Source organism: Helicoverpa armigera, chromosome 30, assembly GCF_030705265.1.
Source record: "Helicoverpa armigera isolate CAAS_96S chromosome 30, ASM3070526v1, whole genome shotgun sequence".
Classification (NCBI taxonomy): Eukaryota; Metazoa; Arthropoda; class Insecta; order Lepidoptera; family Noctuidae; genus Helicoverpa; species Helicoverpa armigera.
In genome coordinates, this window is record NC_087149.1 from 3,913,028 (window position 1) to 3,927,716 (window position 14,689).

At 36.6% G+C, this 14,689-nt stretch overlaps 1 protein-coding gene across 1 annotated transcript; it reads right to left on the reverse strand.

Moving 5' to 3' along the window:
* Window positions 1-6,960, reverse strand: LOC110382666 (UDP-glucosyltransferase 2). The gene is made up of 10 exons (XM_064042780.1): window positions 6,855-6,960; window positions 5,872-6,038; window positions 4,871-4,955; window positions 4,097-4,271; window positions 3,279-3,473; window positions 2,518-2,737; window positions 1,590-1,809; window positions 885-1,107; window positions 609-712; window positions 1-378 (listed from the first exon to the last, which is right to left on the reverse strand). The coding sequence occupies exons 2-10, from the start codon at window positions 6,022-6,024 to the stop codon at window positions 194-196; spliced, it is 1,560 nt and encodes a 519-aa protein (XP_063898850.1). The 5' UTR covers window positions 6,025-6,038; window positions 6,855-6,960; the 3' UTR covers window positions 1-193.
* Between the last annotated feature and the right edge of the window lie 7,729 nt (window positions 6,961-14,689).

A 14,689-nucleotide genomic window follows, 5' to 3' on the forward strand; every position in this document is an offset into this window, starting at 1 on the left:
TTATCAAACTATCAGCCGACTGAATAACACAAATATTAAAATGTTCAGCTGTCGTGGAAACTATAAAAAAATCTTGATCACACACATTGACTTCACATCTATTTCAACGGCAACGAATCCACAACATTCTTTCAACGCAGCCGTCGAAATGTGAGGTAGTAAACAAATTTACAAAAATAAAACAATACAATGTTCATTGCTTCTTTTTCTTATTCGCGCTCTGCTTCTTGCCACTAAATCTTCTGACGCACGCTGTGACGGCGAGCTTGACGAGCCACGCGAGCGCCGCGAGCACGCCGAGCACTGCGAGCACGAAGTCGAGCATCCAGCGCTCATACCAACTGTACTTGAGTGACAGTGAGCGTAAGTGGTAAGCTCCTGTAAACAAAAAAAGTGAAAGTCGTAAAAACATAAAAGTAGTTGTTGCTACTCGATCATAGATGGCGCTGTATTCAATTGAGTTTCATTCTACGCACAAAAATTGGAAAATAAGACACGTAGCTATAAAAATCTTATTGTCATGCATATTTGTATTAAAAAGTTGATTGAAACTAAAAACTACAAGTTACTAGCTTATTAGTGTGTATAAATATTATAAGCTTACATACCCTTAGTTTCAATAGCGAGTTCTACGTAGAAAGGAATAAGCTTCGCCGGCGGCACGGGTCGAGTGCGGAATAGTTTAGACAAAAACTTCGCTTTTTCACGGTACCTGAAAATTAATAAAGTAACACTATGATAAGTATTTTATTTCCACAATATACTTAATATTATATTACATAGAAATTGGGTGAAATTTAAAGGAGACATATTTCTTTTTCTTGTCAACTATTAATTTCGTGGAATGAATTGCGATTACAAACACGAGACTTTTCAATACTCACTTGTCATTCCCCAGTAACTCCTTCACAGCCACTTCAAGATCATCAGCCAACGTGTCCTTGTAATAGTCTACTTGTAAAGCGACACCCATTCGGACAGCTCTCTCGGCGTTCGCGTGCTGGTCCCCACCAACCGGCACTACTACCACGGGCATACCCGCGTGGATAGCTTCTACTGTGCTCGACTGACCTCCGTGGGTGATGAAGGCTACTGTGTTCTTGTGAGCTGGAAGGAATAGGAAAATGTGTGAGGCTTGTTGTTGATTAATTACGTAGTTCCCCTGATAGAGAAGCAAGAATTTTAAGGCCGCTTCTGCCCTGTTCCCTTATTCGTTTGGAGTCGTCTCAGTATGTTTTCCACTTCCATTCCGCTTCAGGGGCATTCCCTATTCCCTCAGTCTCATAACCCGATGGGACGGAAATACGACAAGACTGGAGAGAGGTCAGGCGCAGGACCGACATTAACGTGCTTTACGGTGCATGGATGTATCAATCACCAACTAGTAGTAGAGATATGTACGTACATAGCTGCCCGGAGCTATGTAAACCTTTGAGGAAGTCATTTTTGCACGAAAACTCTCCTTATTCAACGGTTATTCCAAATATTAACCGACAAATTGATCTAAACTACGTTGTTTTCAATTGTCTTCCCAAAAAGTAGGAGGTTCTCGAGTAAGATGTTTGTTTTTCTTACTGTTAATAACTTACCAAGGACGGTAGGTTGTGGTAACCAAGGCCTGATGTGGACATTAGGAGGCAGGTTGTCCAGAGGCTCCTCATACTTCCAAATTACTGTATAAGGCAGCTTCCCAAACATCTTCACCAGTGCATCGCGTTTCTTAGGGTCCAGCCCCGCTGCGCGCAGGATAGACCCCATGCTGAAGAAGATCACACCATTTTTGGACTTGTCCATGAGTTCTTGCAAGTCCTGGAAAAGAGAATAGGTTAATAGAATGTCATTTGTTTCAGTGGTAGATCGTGGCTAAGTGACAGCCTATCGGTCGGGTATACGGTCTATCGATCATAACGTTAAGCAATGCTTGGTGTGTTCTTCCAATCTAACTGGATGGAACTGAATACCACACGGAGCTACTGCCTATCTGTCTTGTATCAGTTAGCCGGACAACTCCTGGTAAGAATGGTTATCAGATCTTTTGGCTTCTAATTTCCCGTAACCACCACCTAAGATGGTCTATTGACAGCCAGGACCCACCATCATCATCATCCTCCGAGCCTTTTTCCCAACTATGTTGGGGTCGGCTTCCAGTCTAACCGGATGTAGCTGAGTACCAGTGCTTTACAAGAAGCGACTGCCCTGCCTGACCTCCTCAACCCGGTTACCCGGGCAACCCAATACCCCTTGGTTAGACTGGTGTCAGACTTACTGGCTTCTGACTACCCGTAACGACTGCCAAGGATATTCAATGACAGCCGGGACCTACAGTTTAACGTGCCATCCGAAACACAGTCATTGGTGTCTAAGATATACTTAGAAAGTACATACAAACTTAGAAAAGTTGCATTGGTACTTGCCTGACCTGGAATCGAACCCGCGCCCTCATACTCGAGAGGCTGGTTCTTTGCCCACTAGGCCACCCACCAATTTAACATAATATGAATCTTGGTTGGAACATACCTTAGGCAACGGAGCCAGATGCTCACTAATATGATAACCAGCGATGTTCACCACGTTGGGAGGCGAGCTATACCCATTCTGCAAGGACTCGTGGGAGTTCACCAGGAGTATGGACACGTTATGCCTGGCTTCCTCGAAGGGAGGCAGGGGAACTCCTCGCTTAGCAGCTAGGTCAGAGAACATGGACTCGTATTGAGCTACTTGATTTGGTTGGTCATACCTGAAATGTGTAAATATTTTTTAGCTTCTAAGATTGGTTTAAGAGTTATAATGTTAGCTGGGCAGTGGATGAACGATAGCTGCCCGAGACGAGGGTGACCTTTTGGAAGACGTACGTTCAGCAGTGGACGGCCATTGGCTGATGTGATGACGATGATGATGTTAGCCGATGATAGTGGTCAAACTGATGGTAAATATGTGTATTCCGCGCGTTTTCCGCAGTTATAAAAAAATAAGCCTTTCTCAGGCCTGGTTCTTTCTGGTCTATCTGTGTAGCTAATAAACGCGGAACAACCTTTTGACGAACTTCCGAACCTTGTGACGCAAAAAAACCGAGCTGAAGATCCATTAGTGTGAAGACACTGCATGGTTGCAATTTCGTAGACATTTTAGAAATGTTCGCAGTTTCGCACGCAATTGGTTTACGGTTTGCTACAGCGAGTAGACCCGAAGAAATATTTATTTATGTACGTCGCAGTGCCGCACTTTAGTGGATTCCTATGTTGTAAAAGATACTGCAAGAAAGTAATGCGAGAACTCACCAGTTATAAGCAGTTAAAAACATATACATAAGGCCATTAAGCCATCTTCTCGGCAGACTCATGGGGGTCTCACACTCCATTAGTACAATAGGCGTGGTCGGTATAGACCGAACTTCATCTACCATCAGCTCTAGCATCGGATGGTAGTTCACCGTGCTGAAGAGGATCCAGGGGACTTGCTGGATGGCCGCGTATCTGCAGAATCAGATGGTTTGTAATGATAGTGGGTTTTTACGCATAACATTTATTTTTTGTTCAATACGTGTCGTGGATTAAAAAAAAAATTAAGTTAATCAACGCTTGGCTCATTCTGTCTATAGCCAAATCGGATGAATTTTATAGGTTGGACCGTTATTTCGCAGTACAATTTGAAATGACTGATTTTCTATCTTCTGATAGCCCTAACGGCTACCAAAGATGTTCAAATGATTGCCGGGACCCGACAATTTTTCGAGTCGAGCAACACGGAGAACCGCGTAATGACCAGATGGTCATTCATCCGTGGACTGCGTCAAGGGCTGCTTAACCTTATAATCGATCTATACGCGCTTTTACTGAGCCAGAACATAAGAATAATAATAAAATAACTAGGATATCTTGGACACCAAAGGCTGATAAAAAGGCGAAGGAAAACATCTTGAGGAAACCTGGACTATAGAGGTATAGTCTGAAATCACCAACCCGCGTTGAGCAAGCGTGGTGATTAATGCTCAATCCTTCTCCGTGTGAGAGGAGGCCTGTGCACAGCAGTGGGACGATAAAAAACGTCTGTAACAGTAACTAGGATATATATCATTCGGATGAAATAACTAACTTACCCAGCATCATATTCGTTCAGATAAAATGTGGTCATGACAGCGTCGAACTGTTTCTCGATGAGCACTTTCCGTAGTTCAGCATTTTGAGCGGTTGCCGTACAAATACGTAGAGTATGGTCCTTCATGAAGGACATACTTATGTTGTTATTGTCCGCCATTGTTATTGGATCGAAAGCTGTGGACAGGATGATTTTGTATGTATAGCTGAAGTCAGTAACGCTAGAGATAAGCTGAGAGGTTTAGCGTCGAATATAAATATCCCATGAACACTCAAGCACACTCGTATCCAAAAAAACCTTCAAAACCCAAAACCTTGTGATTTAATTCTCTGGTTGTTATATTTTTGCGATAGGATATTATTACAATTTACAATATCTACTGTTTTCCAACCGCCAGTCTAACCAAGGGGTATCGGGTTGCCTAGGTAACTGGGTTGAGGAGGTCAGATAGGCAGTCGCTCCTTGTAAAGCACTGGTACTCAGCTGCATCCGGTTAGACTGGAAGCTGACCCCAACATGGTTGGGAAAAAGGCTCGGAGGATGATGACTGTTTTTCAACCGCAGTGGTTTGTGGTCAGGCGTTCTATCTTACTAGAGACTCAAACATTTAGTTGGCAATAGCTTGATCGAGCTCATTAATCAGCGTGAAGGTAATGCCTTAGAACAAGCAAATATTTGACTGAGAAAAAGTTTGATTCGATTCACGATTCACTGAATTTCACGAAACTGAAGGATTTAGTTACGAGGTCTTGACGATAACTAATTATACACTTACTGTCAACAATCTTCTTTGCCTCTGGCAGATCTATTATCGTCAGGTTGGGGTGAGCCTCCTGCTTGTAAGTAGCTGCCCATGTCACCTAAAACAGAAACAAGAGTTAATAAACATAGAAATACGTATATTAGAAACCTTCTCTTGACAGTTCCTGGACACTGTAGACACAGTGATGATTTCCTTATAGCCGATGATCAGCTACGGCAGCTGTTCTGGAGGAGATTAGCCAACTGCGCAGGACATATTATAGTGCACAAGCATTTGTGCAGACACAGGTGCATTCACTATTCCTTCTCTCTCATAGCGCGATGCAGACATAGTACAACAGACCTGATCGATGGTTAGTTTTATATTTTATCTGACGATAATCCAATGAGTTCATCCACATCAGTATTTTCTTCATTAAAGCCAGGCCTTTTTGCAGGAGTTCTAGGACGAATTAATATTTACGCATATTTTAGTTTTCAACCTAGGGGGCCAGACAGTATTATTTTCTGATAAATAAAATGCACAGTGGCCTTACTCCGCATATTTTATTTATATGATGATTGTAATCAAATAATCAATCAGGTAAATTATTATACTGTTCATATTGAGCTTAATAATTTATAATGGATTACCTAATAAATCATGCTTGTAAATGATTCAAAGATTTTAGTCAATCAATCAAATCTATACGATGAATTTCAATTCGATATTTTTGTGTCATTTTATAACACAACCTTCAGAATGAAAAGTAACACTGATTTTAGATGTCATCATATCTATTATCTATACTCGTCTGTACCGTAAACCAGTCTTACCAAGGGGTATTGGGTTGCCCAGGTAACTGGGTTGAGGAGGTCAGATAGGCAGTCGCTCCTTGTAAAATACTGGTCTGGTAAAATACTCAGCTGCATACAGTGAGACAGGAACTCGACCCCAACATAGTTTGAAAGAGGCTCAAGAGATGGCGTCCAAGATATACTTGGAAAGTGTACCTAAATTAACATATTTCATACCTCGTGGCCTGCTTTCAAAAGCGCCCAAACCACGCCTTTTCCCAAAACATCATTAGATCTCGTTGCAGCAGGAAAGACGAATAGTATCTTATATGCCCAAGTACTGGACATGCAGAGCAGTAGTACTGCTAATGGAAGCTTCATAGTAACCATGGCAACGGCTTCTTCTGTAAAATAAACGAAAACATTATTGTCTGTGTACCTAAAAGAAGAAGAAAAATTGACTGTACATTATTTTAAAGTATACTAAATCTATATTAACATTAAAAATATATTTAAAACGAATAAAGGGCGTCGAAAAATTAGTCTTCATCGCTGTCACTCGGCAGTGTACCCAAAAGGCTGGCTGCATTGCCACGTTGAATGGCAATGCTTAATCGTTGAGCGAAACAAAGCCAGCCTTTGGGTCACGAGAAGTGTCAACAAGATATATAATCCCTTCCCCACACATAGACAGACAAAAACACAGACTCGTCAAACGTAGGTATAACGCCGCTCTTTTTCAAAAATAAGTGTTGTTAAAAAAAAGCTATGTAGTAGTTCCTACTATAGGGGTTAAAAATAGAATCTTAGAAAGCTGCTTAAAAATGGTAAACTGGTGGCAATAGGCTTAGCATGGTTTGGCATCCGGAGCGACTTTCTATTGAGCACCCTCAAAATAAGTAAGACACAAATAAGTACGACAAATAAATACCAAAATTAATTTTTAATGTATTTTTCAGTGGACAAAATGACAAAAGACTGAGAAATTCTGTATGACTCTTGTACTTGTATCCAAAGCTAGATTGACCACTATATATAGAAAAGCAGTGGGAAGGAAGTGACTGGAGGGTGCGAGCGAAGTGAGTGCGAAGCGAGCGCGATTTTTTTGATAATTTACGGACTAAATAATAGTAAAGAAAAGAGCTCATATTTGCAACGTTCAGTTCAGTTCAAATCTTGCTAAAATTAATAATGGTCAATCTTAAATTATAAATAAATACCTCTTTGGTCGAAAGAACAAACTTCCCTCCTCCTTGAAATATCGTTCACTACTAACCTATCGTCCAGATGTTTTATACTTTGAGTTCCGTAGATAAGATATTAGTACATAATGATAACTATAATCTAAAACATTTGTATCAGTATTTAATCTTTATTTAATAATACGTATTTGTTGTATTTTTATACGTATTTTGTTTGTTGTAAACTCGCTAATCATTTTAGGTCCCAAGCAGATAAAAAATATATAATGAGGTTAGAACTGGGGCTGGCTATTACCTCGGACAAAGGATCAGCATGGCGATCCAACGAGGTAATGCTGCCAGCCTCTTGGGTACGCTCCCAGTCGACAGCGATAGGGACGAATTTTTTTATGCCTTTTAATTTCCGGTTTTATAATAGCATAGTTTTTAAGTATATATGTAGATATAAAATAGTTAGAACTTCATCATCGTCATAGACCTAACCCTTTCCCAACTATATTGGGGTCGGCTTAAAATTAACTACATGCAGCTGAGTACCAGTGTTTACAAGGAGCGACTGCCTATCTGACCTCCTCAACCCAGTTACCTGGGCAACCCAATACCTTTGTCCTCGACTAAAAATAACTTATAGGTAAATAAGAGTACTATGATAAAGATTTATCAGCCATCTTTAATCTTACAAATATTGTGATTTAGATAACATTCAGTACAAAATAATATTGTTCAATCACCATGATATATAATATTTTAAGTACAACGTAAAAAATGCAACTTATCTCAAAAATATTAGGCTCGATTTTTGGGGAAATTCCACCACACGTAACATTCTCATCTCTGTCGCTTGCAATTGTTTTTCATTCGTCGCTTTTGTGGGCCATCCATCATATAGATCTTCTGTTTAAGTTTAAGGGGAATACCGGGGTCACATGTTTTTCCCGTTCTTGCCGATGGTAAATAAAAAAATAATAGTTTGAAAAACCACGCTAGTCATGTATCAGAACACAGAGCGTGTAAAATTCCATCCTAATCGAAGAACGGAAAGTGTGTCAAATGAAGATTCTAAAATTTTCTTACATAGGTACATAAGTAGTTAGGTACTAGTGAAGCTAATATAAGCGTGTTAATAATAAAAATACAGCTACTCGTTTTAGCCACCAATGTGAGACTAAAGTAGGTAGGTAAGTACTAGTAGGTATATCCAATGAAAAGGATAAATCTAAGTTTATCTAAGTATTATTTTATTTTTATGTAATTAAATCGATTTATCCAAACTTGAGATAATCACGCACAAACATACATTCCTTCAGGTCAAACTGAGAATCTTCTTTTTGGAAGTCGGTTAAACCATTAAACAACGCCGCATTAACTATTCATAAAAAGATCTACCTAATATAATAGATACCTATGTTATGTTTTAGGTAGTGTTTTTTTTCGTTTGTTTGTTTTACTAAGACAGTTTTTTATATGTTTTGTAAACATATTAACATCTGTGTAAATAAATTATAATTATTACTATGTTATATATGTTATGGTATCTCGTATTATGTAATTATCTGCTAGCCTTTGACCTTCAATATTGATATTATTTTCCGTGACCGTCAAATATAGTATCAACAAGAACAATAATAAAATGAATGGTTAACTGTAGGAAGTGAAGCATATTTGGAATACCAGTTTGTTTTTTGAAAATAAATTGAAGGAGAAACGGGATAGCTCAATAAGATACACATTAAATTATTGTCAAAATATTAAACTTTAATAATGAGAACAATCAGATATAAAAAATACCAGATATACACTCTTTTGCAAAAAAAACGGGCACCTATGCGAAATCTTAGTTTTTAGGACTTTACGTGTATTTCAAAGAGTTTTAATGATTGTAGTAGGTTTCTAGCATCAATAGGGTTAGCCAAGCATGCGTGAGAGTGTATTCTAAATTTGAATTTTGTACAATTGCTAAGAAATTGGTTAAACCTTGTTTTGGACTATTTGCTGGTAGAAAGTTCGTCGGTGTTTTGAAAAGTTTTTGAAGTGATTTTCAGAAAAATAATAATGCAGTTTTAGTTAGTGATTAATGTACCTTTTTGTTAGATCAAAACATTTTTTAAAAACTATGCGTATTTGATAAAATTTTCACCTGCTCTATATGGACTATACTGATGGTTGATGGCAATGTTAAGAGTTTCGGTATTTTAGTGTAAAGCGTTCTATTGTTTAGATATTGTACCCACGTATTTTAAAATATCGCTTTTTCATAAATAAACACTATTTAGAGGAGTATCGGTACCTTGTTCTGCGACTAAACCAATTTAAAGTAAGCAGTGCCGATCACAACTTGTCTCCTATCAGATTTTGACATTTAAAAAATTCCAAATTTTGTGATAAATGTTAAAATTAACCACATGAAAAATGATGAGGAAGGTTAAAGCTATCTAAAAAGTCAAATTATTGCCGCGTTGAAGCTCTCGATAACTCCATAGGTGTCGAGTTACTAAACGATGATTTAGCTGAATGGGAGTCAAGAATTAAAAATTATTGGCCAAACGTATGTTTCTTAAGAAATGAGCAGATAGCCAATTATTGTTATGATTTCAGCAGGAAAGTGCTGTAGATGCCAGAAAATCTCTGTGCAAGCAAGTTTATTTAATAAAATGTCCGTGGGATGAAAACACGCTATTTGAACGTTCAGACTCATAGATCTTCAGAGATCTACGGAGTTTCCCAAGAGACGTGGTTGTTTAAAAATCAGTGATTACGAGACCTTAAGACCTCGTGCTCACAGTCTATGCGCTATTTTCTGTATTTTGTAGAATTTCAATACTTTTAAAAATGTCAAAGTCTGATAGGAGACGAGCTGTGATCGGCACTGCTTACCTTAAATTGGTTTAGTCGCAGCCCAAGGTACCGATACTCCTCTAAATAGTGTTTATTTATGAAAAAGCGATATTTTAAAACACGTGGGTACAATATCTAAACAATAGAACGCTTTACACTAAAATACCGACACTCTTAACATTGCCATCAACCATCAGTATAGTCCATATAGAGCAGGTGAAAATTTTATCAAATATGCATAGTTTTTTAAAAATGTTTTGATCTAACAAAAAGGTACATTAATCACTAACTAAAACTGCATTATCATTTTTCTGAAAATCACTTCAAAAACTTTTCAAAACACCGACGAACTTTCTACCAGCAAATAGTCCAAAACAAGGTTTAACCAATTTCTTAGCAATTGTACAAAATTCAAATTTAGAATACACTCTCACGCATGCTTGGCTAACCCTATTGATGCTAGAAACCTACTACAATCATTAAAACTCTTTGAAATACACGTAAAGTCCTTAAAACTAAGATTTCGCATAGGTGCCCGTTTTTTTTGCAAAAGAGTTTATTATCAAAATGCCTATCAAACTAAAAAAACTCCAAAAACGTGATTTGACTTAGGGTGCGGATAATTTGGAATATAGTATTCCAAATTATATTCATTTTTTTTTCTTTGAAAATTGCCAACACTTTTTCTTAGAAACTAATAGAATTCTAATATTTTTATAGTCATGGGCTCTTTACAAAAAAAGAAACTTAAAAAAAAAATTAAACCGACTCCCAAAAAAACAAAAGCAAAAAAAACACGGTATTCCAAATTAACAACACACCAACCTAACTTAAAATTGCATGTCAAATTTTTAATTCTAGAAATATTCACAAAATCATAGTAATATCTTAAACTAACAAGGTCACTCCGCAATTAAAATAATTACAATAAAGATTTAGAGTATTACAGCAAATGATTACCACTGATTGCATTCTTACCGAAAAAGTTTTCAAAGCAGGCGTTTCGTTCGCTGGGGGCTGGTAGCCGAAATGTCAAGAAGCCGTCCTGTTTTTAATGCTGTATGGCTTTGTGTATCGTTTGACGTTATGTTTACGGCATAAAAACTCAGATGGCGTTTATATTATATTTAGATATCGATGTATTCCAAGTTACCTGCAGTATTCCAAATATGCTGCAGTTCCTCTATTGTTAAAAGCTATCTCGAAAACCACTGAACCCAGTTAAATTATGTTTTGCAAAACGATACAGGCAGCCTTGGAGATGATTAGTAAGCTACATCCTTTACTTACTTAAGAGGGCTATCACAAATTTTCGCGAATTTAAACGTTATATACGAGTTTTGATGCTTTGGATATAGTTACAATAAAAAAACAAAAATAAGATTCAGAAAGTTTGATCATTTATCTTGAAAGTGTATTAAATAAATATTTAAATTTGTCCACGTACATCAGTAAAATCTTTGTCTCTGCAAAGGATGTTTCATAAAATGTTGCTTTTGGGTATCTTTTGATGCTTCGGTACTCCGAGGATATAGCAATTTAACCATTTATAAAAATGTTCAAGATACAACTATATCTTGTACTTGGAAGTGCTTAAATCAATTTATTACAATTCATACAGTATTACACCAAAAATAATTCTATAAAACTGAGAGTTACTGACAATTTTCCGTACGAAACTATATTTTTTATCTATGAAAGTATAATCCAAATTCAAATAAAAAACATTTAATAATTAAGGTGGTATTGTTATAAAGCTTGAAAAAAAAATTGGTCTATTTAAAAGTAAAACAATATTTTAAAATAATTTTTGTTTGCAATGCAAAAATCAATATAAATCTTGTGACGCGCGGTGTTAAACTTTAGTCAGCGCCAGGCGCTTACCGAGGAGGGACGTATCGCTCGCTGTTGCGCCGCGTAAACTCGCCGGAGTTCGAAAAATATAGCGCAACCTACGCATCTAACACGTTTTGATACTAGTGAGTTTTATTTTATTTATTAGTTATAATGATCTGATTGAAATGTAATATACATAAGTATTAGGCCATGATATTCTAATTCGAAAATGTTATAGATTGGGTTCTCTTTTTTGATGTTGGTTATAAAGAAATATGTACGTAAATGTCATCGTCGTTAGTTTCGCTGTTGCATAATAATGTAATTGGACTTCTTTGATTCTTGCAGGATAATGAAAGCATATTTAATTCAGACTATCAGACTCAATTGAATACCAGTACAAATAATATGGTAAGTATTTTTTGTCACCCGCAAAAGGTATACGTGACATATTTGTTTTAATAAACTATCTACATTCCTAGTTTTCATTGTTGCAGGAAAATGAAGATACAATACATGGAAGACGAATTATAGATTTTAGTTTTTTTATAAATCAATTACTTATAATTGATAAACATGGTGAAAAGTTTGGTTGTCGATTAAATAATTTAAAAATTGTAAACGATTACTTGTTTATTGTAACTCAATCGAGCTATTCTAGGTTATAAAATTCATCGGTACAAATAATATTTCATAAACTATAAAAGCAATAAATTATTTCGGAAAAAAGTGGCAAAGTCTCAAGTTTGTTTGTGCCGCGTGGCGGTCCGCAGGTGTGCGTAGCGTATTTCACTAGACGCACACATGCGCAAGTGCTGCCGGCTATCGTCTAATTTACCTACAACTGAGCAATTCGATTTTGTAATAGCGCTCTTAAGTTTTTTAAAGAACTTTTAAGTACACACATAGTATAACAAAGTCGCTTTTTTGTCCCTTTGTACGCTTGAATTTTCAAAACTACGCAACCGATTTTTTTTATAGATAGTTTACTCTAGAGGTATAGATAGGTTTATACTATGTATAATAACATCCATTAAATAGTGGAGAATATTTAGTATCATTTAGGAATATAGCAAAGCTATCAAATAAATTTATACTCACCGTATTCCGATGTTTTAAACTTTGTAATTCCACTTCTAAAAGGATTTTGTAAAAAAGCAAAACTATTTAATTATCCTCCTGTTGTACATTCTTGATATTACACATATAAGCACTTCACAACAAACACCAGGTTTTACTAGGTAAACAATCTATCTGTATTTCTATACATAATCTAGAGATAGAATTTTGACATTAACCCCATACAAGTTATGTCAAACACCTATCTCTAGTATTAAAAAAAAAGATGGATAGAATATTAGGATCGAGTTTAGCATGAGCGTGTTTTGTTTTTATGGTACGGTAGTAGACCGCACACCAGTGGTAACTGTCATGCACCTTAACTCAATAGTAATAAGTACGATTTTCCTATAAAACTGTTACCACTGACCTGAAGTTGACTGTACAAAATTAGCAGTCGACCAACGCGTCTGATTTGAACTGACATGCAACCTTGAATGAGCTACAAGCTGTGTAGATCTTAGTAAGGAATGAATTTACTACAGACAATATTATTAGATCATCTATTCTATAGAATTAAACTTTCTAAGTAGGTATATCTTGGACGCCAATTTCTGATAAAAAGGTGAAGGAAAACATCTTGAGGAATCCTGGACTATATAGTCTGAAATCACCAACCCGCATTGAGCAAGCGTGGTGATTAATGCTCAATCCTTCTCCGTGTGAGAGGAGGCCTATGCCCAGCAGTGGGATAAAAATACTGTAACAGTAACAGTATCTATAGAATATAGCGATGTGGTGGCCTAGTCTGTAAATAACCAAGCTCTCGAGTATGAGTATGTGTTCCATTCCAGGCAAGTACCAATGCAAATTTTCTAAGTTTGTATGTACTTTCGAAGTAGATCTTGGAAACCAAGGACCGTGTTACGGAATGGCACGTTAAACTGTAGGTCCCGGCTGTCACTGTACATCCTTGTCAGTCGTTACGGGCAGTCAGAAGCCAGTAAGTCTGACACCAGTTTTACCAAGGGGTATTGGGTTGCCCAGGTAACTGGGTTGAGAAGGTCAGATAGGCAGTCGCTCCTTGAAAAACAGTGGTACTCAGCTGCATCCGGTTAGACTGGAAGCCGACCCCAACATAGTTGGAAAAAGGATAGGCAGATGATGAATCATTAACGCTCATTCCTTCGTGTGAGACAATAAAAAGGCTTAATCATGATGACTATAGATTACAAAAACCTGTTCTGATGGATTATAATAAATGGTTCACAGTTCATACCTACATATAATTTGCTGAATCATGATGAACACACTGAATATTGTTTTATGAGCCTTATCTACTCGTTTATAAATAAATACTGTTGATAAAAAAAGATGGATGCGGTTTCCAAAGCGTGGTCTCATGCGTGTAAAACATAAAATAAAGATAAGCTAATATAGAAATATGTTTTAAAATATTTGTGTAGTTGGGTAGTTGCCTAGGTCAAAAATAAATTACCTACGTTGTTATATTACTTTATTAGTAAAGCATCTTAAAATAATGTGACTTTGATTGATGGTTTTTATGGAATTCTAAAAAAGTATGCTGTTTTACATGAAAAATCTGTGACGTCATAGCTAGCGTTTTCATGGTATTCAGTCTATGGTTTTCATACTGATTGCATAGATAGAGAGTAACCGTTTTTGTCAGTACAATCAAAATGAATTTGAATCGTTTAAACTACCATATTATATTATCTTAAATTCTACATATTTAGAGCTGTTTTTTTCTAAAATTTGTTCCATGATCTCAGAAATAAATTAAAGCATAGCTTGTAACTTCTGTGGTCATGTGAGTCAAGCAGCGATAATCATTAACGGAAAATCTGTTATTGTAAAAGCACTATTACTTAGTATCATTCACTTTTGACTAGATTTTTATTGAGATGTCAAAAACCAGTTTTGCCAAACGTATTTGTACTTAAAAGGCATATAGAAAATTGCTTATTCATCATGACTTCTTACTAATAGGTACATAGTATGACTTCAGATTTCAAATAAGTACATTGTTTTTTACGTTGCCTTAGCAACAAGGAATCTTTAGGAATTGTTTTGCTTATTTTCTTACTGTGTTTATAACATCA